At 46.3% G+C, this 12,302-nt stretch overlaps 1 protein-coding gene across 1 annotated transcript in view; it reads left to right on the forward strand.

Annotated features, from left to right (window-relative positions):
• HCN1 (hyperpolarization activated cyclic nucleotide gated potassium channel 1) overlaps positions 1–12,302 on the forward strand; it is a 287,755-nt gene that overhangs the window by 241,616 nt on the left and 33,837 nt on the right. The window contains exon 6 of the mRNA XM_089495810.1: positions 364–604. Coding sequence (XP_089351936.1) covers positions 364–604 — 241 coding nt within the window. The remainder of the gene's footprint in view (positions 1–363; positions 605–12,302) is intronic.

A 12,302-nucleotide genomic window follows, 5' to 3' on the forward strand; every position in this document is an offset into this window, starting at 1 on the left:
TTCTGGCTTACTTCTTGGTTGAAAAAAAAAGCCACTCCTAGACTTAAAACAGCTCAAAAGAAAAAGATAAGTTAGCCACAGACCCCCTAGATTAGGAAGGGTGTTTTTAATGAAAATTTTATTCAAAAATATTTTCATCCATTTTTAGGGGTATTGGGAAGGGCTGGAGGCCCACCCCTGCACTAAAATGTACAGTAAGTTTTATTGAGAGAGTGGCTCAGCTAGATAGGAGTATGGAGTTGTACCTTTGTTTTGTTATGTGGCTTAACTAGAGTGTCTTTCAGATACATTCTATCATTCAGTTTCTCCTGAGTTTTGTATTTAGTTTTCTTTCATGTGACGGTTATCTTCTTATTATTATAGGAGATCGTCAACTTTAACTGCCGGAAGCTAGTTGCCACCATGCCTCTTTTTGCAAATGCTGATCCAAATTTTGTAACTGCCATGCTCAGCAAACTGCGATTTGAGGTGTTCCAGCCTGGAGATTACATTATTCGAGAAGGAGCTGTGGGGAAAAAGATGTACTTCATTCAGCATGGTGTTGCTGGAGTTATCACTAAATCCAGTAAAGAAATGAAGTTAACAGATGGCTCCTATTTTGGAGGTGAGTACAAAAAAGAAATGCATAATGATGCGAGAAAGTTATTGTAGATTAGATACACATGCCTGGAACTGGGAACGGTATGAAGAAAGTGCAGTAAATAATAATAATAATAATAATAATAATAATGATAATAATAATAATTTGCATTTTCCCGCTCTCCCAGGTTGATCGAGGCGGGATTACAACCCAATAGTAACAATAAAATGCAAGAATAAAACATATAATTTCAAACATTAAAACAGTTTTTAAAAAGTGCAGTCAACATTTATAAATAAAATGTTCTAATCCTGGATAGAAGAGTGGGGTAAAGTTCTTACAAGAGACTGGGTGGGTAGGCTTGCCAGAAGAGATCCATCTTAACTGCGCTCTTGAAAGCCTCCAAGGAGGTAATTAGACAGATCTCTTCTGGGAGGTTGTTCCATAGTTTAGGAGCCACTGAGATAAAGGTTCTTTGGGAAGTTAAGACCAATCTGTTTGGATGTACTTACAACAGATTTTTCCCAGAGGTTCTGAGAGTGTGGGGCAGATTATACAGGGAGAGGCGTTCCTTTAAGTAACTCGGACCCGAGCCATGTAGGGTTTATAGGTGATAACCAACAACCTTGTATTGCGCCTGGAAGCTAATAGGTAGCCAATGAAGATCTTTCAAATACTGTAGGTGTTATATGGTCAAATTTCAAAGAACCAGTGACCAATCTAGCTGCCGCATTTTGTACTAATTGAAGCTTCCGAACTTGGTACAAGCGTAGCCCCATGTAGAGCGCATTACAGAAATCAAGGTGAGAGAAAACCAGTGCAAGTACCACTGCTTCAAGGTCCTTTCAGTCCAGGTAGGGACGCAGTTAGCGTATCAACCAAAGTTGGTACCAAGCACTCCTGGCTGTCACATCTACTTGAGATGACAATTGTAGTGATGAGTCCAGGAGTACTCCCAAACTGTGAACTTCGTCCTTTAGGGAAAGTGTGACCCTGTCCAGGACAGGTTGGCTAATTTCCTTCCCAGAACCTAGGGAACCTATCGCTAGTACCTCTGTTTTCTCTGGATTCAACCTGAGTTTGTTTTCCCTCATCCAGCCCATTACTGACCTTAGGCAGGCATTCAGAGGAGAGATGCCATCCCTAGTCACAGCAGCAGTCAGAGAAATAGAGAAATAAATCTGGGTGTCATCAGCGTTCTGATAACACCGCGGCCCATGTCTCCGGATGATCTCTCCCAGCAGCTTCATGTAAATGTTAAATAGCATGGGGGAGATAGAATGGCTCCCTGAGGGATGCCAGATGTTAGCTCTCTATCCCCCAGCCACACCATCTGGAATCTGCCCAAGAGGAAGTGCCCCCGATACCTAACTCCCTCAGGCGTTCCAGAAGGATACCATGGTCTATGGTATTGAAGGCCGCTGAGATGTCCAAAAGCACCAACAAGGTCACACTTCCCCTGTCAAAGCCCAGATGGAGATCATTGACCAAGGCGACCATGGCCGTCTCAACTCCGTATCCCTCTCTAAAGCCAGTTTGAAATGGGTCCAGATAATCTGCTTCATCCAAGACAGAGAGAGCTGGAGGGCTGCCCTCTTGATCACTTTGCCCAAGAATGGTAAAAAGGAGACCAGTCTATAGTTATTTCTCATCAGGGGATCTAGGAAGGGTTTCTTCAAAAGCGGTTTTACTATCGCTTGTTTTAATTTAGATGGAAATTCCCTCTCAGAAGGATGCATTTATTATAAGTGGTAATGATGTTTTTATTGCATCCTCTCCCTGGGCGGTCAGCCATGATGGACAAGGATCTGTTGGATGTGTTTTCTTTTTCTTTCCAGATGTCTATGGAAATACATTACAGGAACTTAAATACTTCTTAACCACAGATTTTTCTACATCAGTCATTAATAATGTGTGACACCTATGTCTGTCTATGCTATCTAGTCTTACACTTGTCCCATGGTGTGGTAGGTTTTGGTCTATGTTACTGCCCTACATCCACTTTATACAAACCTATATCATGCTTGATTTCTCAAGAAAAGAACAACTCACAGCCAAATGTATGAAATGATTCTTTTTTAAAAAGTGCTGGGTTAGATCCAAACTTCAGCAGGCTTGAAATACATGAAAAAAAATGCAAATGAGTCATTCAAGTCCCACTGGTTTCAATGTGTCCACTCTAAACAAACTTATGTCTGGACCCAGCCACTCTGTTTTAAGGTGAAATCAGTTACTATGAAAGTATTGTTTGTGGTGTTCCGTCTGTGTTGACTCATTAATTTGTTGATGACTTGATGCTACAGTCACTGATGAAGGAGCATGAACGTGTGAACTAATTTCCAGACCCAGCCTCTATACTGCATTATCTTCTACACTGATGATAGGTCTCCAAAGTGTAGGAATTTCTACCCTATGTAAAGAAATGTGAAGAAACCTACATTAGAACATCTGAACATGTATATATTTCATGTCCTTATTTAATATTGAACATGCAAGCACATATGAAGCCTCCTAAGGAAGCACAGCAGCCAAGACATTGGATATGGCAGTCATAGCAAAAGTCACCACCTGGGAGTCTCCTTTCTCCATATTTCTTACTTATCTTTTCTTTCTTGGAGCAAAGTCTTGAAATAAATTCTCTTCTAGCTTGATCATAGCTAAGACTAAGGATAAATAAATGTTTTATACACCTTAGAAAATACAGGGTGCACAAAGAACCTATTAGCATAATATCATTTTGTATAGAAATAGCTTTTTGATCTTTATTTAAAATGAACTTCCTATCAAGTTGCTTAGCTATTTGTATGAAGGCATTTTAATAATTTCTAACAAAAGGAATGAAATGATATAAGTGATATTCTCCCCTTTCCTTATTACAGTTTTGATAATAAATCTGATAACTTTGTGTTTAATTTTTACTTGTACTTGACTAGACTTAGTTGACAAATATAATAATGTGAATACAATTTCCTGCACAAGACATATGTGCTCATTTGTATTCATTTCTCTTCCCAGTTTCTTCATTTCTTTGTTTTTAGGGCACTGTTTTCATTAGTGATTCAACCTGTTCTGTTTAGGACAGAAATATATTCTCTGGGGTCTCTGTAAAGGATAGATTTTACCCAATGTAGATTAATTCCATTTTAGATTTCAAATAGTTGATAAGTACAGTGAGCCCTTGGTATACGCAGGGGTTCCATTCCGGACCGCCCCACGTATACCAAAATCCGTGTATGCTCAAGTCGCATTTGTCCCTTCCTCTCCTCCCTTCCCTCCTCCATTCCCTCCTTCTTACTTACCTTTCGGGCCGAGTGCTGGTGCTGGAGGCTTTGGAGGCCTCTGGCATGGCTGCTTGACCTCCTCGCCACCGTAGGAAAAGCTGGGTGGCGGTGGCAGAGGCCAAGCCTTGGCCTCCTCGCCACCGCCATGGAAGGGCTCAATGGTGGTGTTGGAAGCCTCTTGGCCCCCAACAGCACCAACACCGAGCCTTTCCTGTGGCGGCGGCAAGGAGGCAGAGCGCAGCAGCGCCAGAGGCCTTCAAGGCCTCCCGCACTGCCACTTGGCCTCATCGCTGCTGCCGCGAAAGTGCCGGGTGTTAGTGCTGGGGGCCTCTTGGCCTCCAACACCACCATCGGACCCTTCCACGGGGGAGAGGAGGCTGAGGCTTGGCCTCCGCCGCCGCCACCACCACCCGGCTTTTCCCGCGGCGGTGGCAAGGAGGCCAAGCAGCCCCACCGGAGGCCTCCAAGGCTTCCAGCACCGGCACTCGGCCCGAAAGGTAAGTAAGAGGGAGGGAAGGGAGAAGAGGAAGGGAGGCCAGAGACTTTTGTTCCCAATGGCGGCGCGCATGTATGCACACCACCATTGGGAACAACTTCCAGGTTTGCCATCCACAGATGCTCAAATCCGCAGATGGCTAATCCACGTGTAAGAAGGGCCAACTGTAATTGCAATAACTGATAGTTTCCAGCATTGATGTTGGAATAATTACAGAAGTCAAATAAATTTCTCTTTGCCTTCTTACAAAATTTGAATATACTAGCTATATTGCATAACCTTTTTTAAAAAAAGGTGATAAATCCAGAGCTTGGAAACATTCCTTTTGCAGGTTATTCCTAGGAGCCATGGCCATCTTGGTTACCATATAGACTTGTGTATAAGTTGACCTCTTGTATAAGTCGAGGGTAGGTTTTGGGGCCGAAATCATGGATTTTTTTATATGACTGTGGGCGGGGCTGGCTGCATGTTTGGAAGAAACACGTGTCCTGAACACGCGGAGGTCTTCAGGTGCAACAAACTTACACCACTCTTGCAAATATAACAGCAATTTTAATGTAAACTTCCCCTCACCAAAACAGATTTGTAACCACAACAGTCACAGTCCCCAAACCCTTGACTATCGTAAGATAGACTTCTTCAGGGCTGGAGTCCCTCTTGGGGTTTGGGTTGGCTTTCTCCACAACGGGCTCGCCTTCCCCCGGCGTGTTTCTCCAAGGGTTCCACCTCAGCATTCTCACGCTCCCTCGGGACTGGTCCTGCTTCCCACTTTTCTCCCTTATAATCCCACCATTCTCCTTCCAAGCTTCCCTTGGGGTTTCGCTTCCGCCCTTCTGAATCCAGGTCGGTCAAGTCTCCCTCTTCCTGGGGGTTTCTTAATACTACCTCCTCATGTGGTCCCCGTCCTCGACCACCCAAACGCCTTTGCAGAGTGGCTACAGACCCGCACCGCTGGGGGCTCCTTCTTACTAATTCTGTCCCTCTCGCGGCCGCCACTTCCCTGTCTCCTCTTCCGCATCGCAGACCTCTGCCCGTGCTTCTCTGCCCCTCTCCTCTTATCTCCCCTGAGGCTGCCCCTTGCTCCTCCTCCTGGCCTCCTCCTTGCTCCGCCTCTTGCCCCTCCTCTCCTCTTCCTTCCTCTCCCTTTTCCACCTGGTCCTCATTAGCCCTTCTAGCTCTCTCTTCACCTATATCCACCTCACTACACAACCCCCCCCCCCAAGAGCGACGATGGGCGTGATGAGGTCCAGGTGGCCTGCCGAGAAAAAAAATCAGCATTAGCATGTAATAACCCTTGTCTATGACAGACTGTAAAAGCATAAGGTTGCAAAGCCATGTACCACCTAGTGATCCTTGGATTAGTATCCTTCATTGATGCCAACCAGGTCAAGGGGGCATGGTCTGTGATTAATTGAAAAGGTGCTCCCCATAAATAATATTTTAAGGTTGTAATGGCCCATTTGATGGCTAAAGCTTCCCGCTCAATGGCCGCATAACGTTGTTCTGCTGGTTTCAGTTTTCTACTTAAGTATAGTATGGGATGTTCACCATCTTCCCAAATTTGTGACAGAACGGCCCCTAGACCCCATTCTGAGGCGTCGGTTTGTAGGATAAAGGATTTTCCGAAGTCCAGGGCTCTCAAAATCGGAAAACTGTACAACTGTGCTTTCAATTTTTCAAAAGATTCTTGTTCCCTTCTACCCCATTTTACCCGTTGGGGTTGCCCTTTCTTTGTCAACTCAGTCAATGGCCCTGCTAGGTGTGCGAAGTGGGGAATGAACCGCCTATAATATCCTGCCAGGCCTAAAAATTGTCGGACCTGCTTCTTTGTCTGTGGAATTCCGCAATCTTGCACCTTCACTATTTTATCATTTAAGGGTTTAATACCACCCCTTCCTACCATATGTCCCAAGTATTTTACTTCTTGGCAGGCAATCGCACACTTTTTGGGATTGGCTGTAAGGCCTGCCGTTCTTAACGCCTTTAGTACTAATGTAAGGTGTTCTAAATGTTCGGCCCATGAGTCACTAAAAACAATAATATCGTCTACATAGGCAGCAGCACAATGTGACAGGTCCCTCAATACAATATCCATTAGGCGTTGGAAGGTGGCTGCGGCACCGTGCAACCCAAAAGGCATCCGGGTGAACTGAAACAAACCTCGTGGGGTTGCAAATGCTGTTTTTTCTTTATCCTGGGGTCGCAGCTTGATTTGCCAGTAACCCTTCGTTAAATCAATGGATGACAAGTATTGAGCCTGTCCTAATCGTTCAATCAAGTTCAAGGCTCCTGGCATGGGGTATGCATCAAATTTCGAGATTTTATTCACTTGCCAGAAATCTACGCAAAACCTCACTGTCCCGTCTGGTTTGGGGACCATAACTGGTAAGCTACGCCAGGGGCTGGTTGACGGCTCAATTACTCCTAGCTCTAACATGGAGTCCACTTCTTTGTTAATGAGTTCCTGGACTCTCCAAGGCCACGGCCTAATGGGCATCCTTACTATGGCCCTTGGTTCCGTATGGATAGCATGTTGCCATAACTCTGTGCACCCTGGTTTGCCCTGGAAAACATCCTGAAATTCTGTTTGCAATCCTCTTACCTGATTTAGTTGAGCCTCACTCAAGGGTGACAACACTGGCACCTCTCCTTCCCCTAAAAAGTCCTCGGCTTGTGGCCCTATCATCCACTCCTCTTCTTCGGGATCTTCCTCTACCTCTCCGAAGAGAGCCTCTCGGACCCTCCAAGCCTTTAGAAGATTAATATGAAATATTTTCTTTTTAGGAGGATCCCCTTCTAGGCGCACCTCATAATCTACTGGTCCAACCCTCCTGGTCACCTCGTAGGGCCCCTGCCACTTTGCAAATAACTTAGCTTTTTGGGCTGGAAGCAACACTAGCACTCTCTGTCTCACTTGAAGTTCCCTCTCTTTGACCTTACGGTCAAAGTAGCTTTTTTGCTCTTCCTGGGCCTTGGCTAAATTCTCCCGGGCTATTTGCCCAATCTCTTTCAATTGTTGGCGCATTTGTAGAACAAATTGCAATTCTGACTGGGAGGTTGGGGCTTCCTCTTCCCAACCTTCCTTCATTATATCCAGCACCCCCCGGGGTCTACGGCCATAAACCAACTCAAAAGGGGAGAAGCCTAATGATGATTGAGGCACCTCCCTAAAAGCAAATAAGAGGGGTTCTACTAGCTGTGGCCACTTTTTGGGATGGTTCTCTATAAACTTTTTTAACATGCCTTTCAAGGTTCTATTAAATCTCTCCACCATCCCATTGGCCTGAGGGTGGTAAACTGAGGTCTTAAAGGGTTTCACCCTTAAAATTTCCGACATTTTTTTAGGGTTTGACTCATAAAATTAGTGCCTTGATCCGTCAGGATCTCTTTGGGGAACCCCACCCTGGAAAAAAGCTTTACTAATTCCTGCGCTATCCGTGGAGCTTGTATGGACTGCAAGGGGATGGCTTCAGGATACCGAGTGGCACAATCCACAATCACTAACAAGTAGCGATATCCCCCTACAGCTTGTTCCAAAGGCCCCACAATGTCCATAGCAATTCTGGAAAAGGGCTCTTCTATGATAGGCAAAGGCACCAACTTCCCTCCAGGAGGTCCCTTGTCTTGAAAAAACTGGCACTGTGGACATGAATTGCAAAAGGCTTTCACCTCTGCAAACACCCCTGGCCAGAAAAACCTTTGGATTATCCTCTGAGTCATTTTTTCCACCCCTAAATGCCCTGCCATAGGAATCTCATGTGCCAGCCTCATTACCTCTCCTCGCAAAGCTCTTGGTACCACCAACTGCGCCTCCAAATCCTCTGGGCCTTTCCTGGGGGGAATTCAATACAACAGATCCCCTCTTAGTTCAAACCGGGGCGCCATATTCCCTCCTGGCACTTGAGCTTGCCTCAAAGCTTCAATGAGAGTGGGATCATCCTGTTGCCACGCCACTATCTGAGCTCTCCGGACTCCAGTCACATCCAATTCTACAGGACCCCCAGCTTCACCCTCCAATCCCTCTGCTTCCGCTATCAATTGTCGCCATTCGGGCCAATCGTGCCCCAATAGGGCCTCCCTCTTTAATGAGGGGACTACCCCCACTTGCAGCCTCCAGTTTTTACCCTGCACCTCTATCTGAGCCCACACCGCCTTATAGGGTTTCAGATCCCCATGTATACAGCGAACATTTATCCAATGGGGTCCCTCCGCCCCCGGGACCTCCCTTACTAAAGTCTGGCTACACCCTGAATCCACTAGCGCCTCCACCTCCCGGCCTTCCACCTTCACTCGCACCACCCTTGCTGAATTTGGACTCCCTCTTACCTGAGCTGCTTCCCAGGTATCAGCCCAGGAGCATTCCATTACGGGGCAATCCCGCCTCATGTGCCCTTCTACTCCACAGGTGAAGCAAACTATTGGTCGGCGAGGGTTTTCTCGGGCCCCTTCTTCCGTAGGGCCCCTTGTAACACCGCTCTCTGCCTTCGGGGCTCCCGTTCCTTCCCGCACTCTGGGCCCGGGTCCGCTGGGTCGACTGACACCTCTCCCCACTCCCATAGGGACCTTCCCTCCTCGTAGAGGGATGCCTTCTGTCCCTCGCCGGAACCGTCCCATCTCACTTTCCTCTGCGGACGTAAAGGCTTCCATCAGCCCTACTGCGGCTTCGAGATCTTTGGGACGGTGGCATCTAACCCAGTTCCGTGCCTGTAGGGGCAAGGCGCTGATAAACTGCTCTACCAAAACAACCTCGGCTACTTCCCCTGCCATCCGCTCTGCCGGTTTTAGCCACCTTAGCCCGCTAGCCCTTATTTTCTGCCCCAAAGTTCGGGGATGGTGGCCCAGTTTCCAACGCAACTCCCTCAAGCGGATCCGGTAAGTCTCCTCCGAAATATTCAGCGTTTGAAGGATGGTAGCTTTGACTTTTCCATAGTCCCTGGCGTCCTCCACGGCCATAGTGTCCACGGCTTCTTGAGCCGGGCCCGTGAGGCAGGGGGTCAAAATTAAGGCCCATTGTTCTTGAGGCCACTGGGCCACGGCGACAACCCTCTCAAATGTGTTTAAAAAGGCCTCTACGTCATCTTGAGGCCCCATTTTCATTAACTTGAGAGGATTTAATCCCACTGTCCAAGTTAAGCCGCGGTCCCGTTCCCCCGCCCCCGTTGCTTGAGGGTTCTTCCATAGGTCAGCTAGCCTTGTAACTAAGTGTTCTTGGGCCTGCTGCTGTGCTTGGCAAACTTGCTCCAATACTCTAGCCTGTTGGTTGGAGACATGCTGCAACAGAAGTTGTTGTTGGTCCGCGAACCAAAGGAATAGTTGCTCTTGGTTAGACCGGTGCCCACATTCTCCACCACTGTGGGCGGGGCTGGCTGCATGTTTGGAAGAAACACGTGTCCTGAACACGCGGAGGTCTTCAGGTGCAACAAACTTACACCACTCTTGCAAATATAACAGCAACTTTAATGTAAACTTCCCCTCACCAAAACAGATTTGTAACCACAACAGTCACAGTCCCCAAACCCTTGACTATCGTAAGATAGACTTCTTCAGGGCTGGAGTCCCTCTTGGGGTTTGGGTTGGCTTTCTCCACAACGGGCTCGCCTTCCCCCGGCGTGTTTCTCCAAGGGTTCCACCTCAGCTTTCTCACGCTCCCTCGGGACAGGTCCTGCTTCCCACTTTTCTCCCTTATAATCCCACCATTCTCCTTCCAAGCTTCCCTTGGGGTTTCGCTTCCGCCCTTCTGAATCCAGGTCGGTCAAGTCTCCCTCTTCCTGGGGGTTTCTTAATACTACCTCCTCATGTGGTCCCCGTCCTCAACCACCCGAACGCCTTTGCAGAGTGGCTACAGACCCGCACCGCTGGGGGCTCCTTCTTACTAATTCTGTCCCTCTCGCGGCCGCCACTTCCCTGTCTCCTCTTCCGCGTCGCAGCCCTCTGCCCGCGCTTCTCTGCCCCTCTCCTCTTATCTCCCCTGAGGCTGCCCCTTGCTCCTCCTCCTGGCCTCCTCCTTGCTCCGCCTCTTGCCCCTCCTCTCCCTTCCTCTCCCTTTTCCACCTGGTCCTCATTAGCCCTTCTAGCTCTCTCTTCACCTATATCCACCTCACTACAATGACCCGTGTATAAGTCGAGAGTAAAACTCAGGGGCATGTAAGAAAGGATCTAAATGGAGATGGGTAACATGGGGGGAAAAACCTCTCCCAAGGGTCACAGTCTGGGCATGCAAAATGTAGACACAAACCTCCAATTTCCCTTCCTTCCTCACAACCTTCCCCAAGTCTGCTGGCTTGCAAAAAAAAGGAGTCACAGACTTCCGATTTTCTTCCTTTCCCCACAACATTCCCCAAGGCTGATGGCTTGCAAAAAGGGGAACACGGACCTCCGATTTCCCTCCTCTCTTCCCTCCCTCTCTTCTTCCCAGCTTTCCCAAGGCTCAGAGAGAAGTATTACCACATTGACCCATATATACATCTACCTAGGATTTTGGAGCCCATTTTTGGACTTCACTTTTTTTTTTTTTTTTGGTCAAGAAAAAATGGTCTGGAGTGGTCAGGGGCTATGAAAACCATCCCAGGGCTGTGCTTTGTATACCTCTGCAGAAAGATGAGGCTGTAGTCTTTCAAAGCATTTACTTAAGTGCCAACATTTCCTCACAGATATAAGGGTTCCTCCTGAAATATCAATGCTCTGTGAGTGAACATTGGGTTAACTCCAGGGGTGCAAATCATGTTGCCCTCCAGATATTGTGGAGGTACAGTTCCCAGTATTCCTTACCACTGGCTATTATCATTAGGGCTGCTGGGAGTTCTAGAGAGGTGTATAAATTCCCTCCCTAAATTAACCTGTACCGTACTTCTATGACTAGTTGTGTAGCTGTGATTTATTTATCATTATTTATTTGTTCCTTTAATTTATATACCACCTTTCTCCCAGCATGGATTTTGTAGTACCCTTTCACATAGCATTAGGAGGGATATTTTATCAGTGTGTTTTGGACTGTAGACAATGTTGTTGTTGTTGTAGTTACTATTATTATTAATAAAGTTTATTTATATAGCGCTGTAAAATTTACACAGCAATGTGCCGGGACTATGACCCATGGCTGTGTTTATTAATGGAAACTCAGAAGATACCTCAGTAGACTGATGTGAAACTTTTCAGGATAGACAAAGTTGGTTTGAGGATGGCTCATACTAATTTGAAAAGGAAATGATAGGAATTGGCTTATGTATAGGATTTAACATTTAATGAGTGAGTTCCAGCAGCCTGTTGCTGGTGGTAGGGGGGAGGTTCCTCATAGACTTTACTGAGGTTAGGCTTAGCCAGCCCTTTCTCTATTTGTACCATATCCTTTGGGAGTTTATTTTTGTATGAGGTCAAAAGGGCCATCTTGTACATGCTTTGTTCTCACAGCAATATAAAGGGGTTGTATTTTTTCCCATGAAAAATCGACTTCAGACACATTTTGATCAATAGTAGTGATATGATATATACTATACCTGCTCAAGTAAGATTGCCACAGCAAAAACTGGAGACAGCCCTTGTCCCTGTAATGGCTGTGCAGAAGAAGGAATTGCAGCAAATGTTGCATGCTATGCAACCAGGTAAAAAACAACACCTGCTGGAATTTCCTCTTCTACACAACAGTTTAAGATATAGGAGCCATCTCCACTTTTCACTCTAACTTTAACCTCTTTCTTTGCCTATCAATAATTTATTAGTTAAATAGAAAAATTCAAGAGTTGGATAGCAGCTATAGTTTATTACAGACTTACACTTTTGTCTTGGAAATGACAAATAAGGCTTTTGTCAGAGTTAGTGCAATATGGTGAAATCATAACAGACATGCACAGAGCATGGCTGAATATGGAAAGCAGCTCATAGAATATAAAAATCCAGAATATAAATATTTTAATTGTTTTTACACCATCCTCTATGCACATTGCATTTT

This window comes from Sceloporus occidentalis, unplaced genomic scaffold (genome assembly GCF_023333645.1).
Source record: "Sceloporus occidentalis isolate IW3139 unplaced genomic scaffold, rSceOcc1.0.p SCAF_1, whole genome shotgun sequence".
NCBI classification, from domain to species: domain Eukaryota; kingdom Metazoa; phylum Chordata; class Lepidosauria; order Squamata; family Phrynosomatidae; genus Sceloporus; species Sceloporus occidentalis.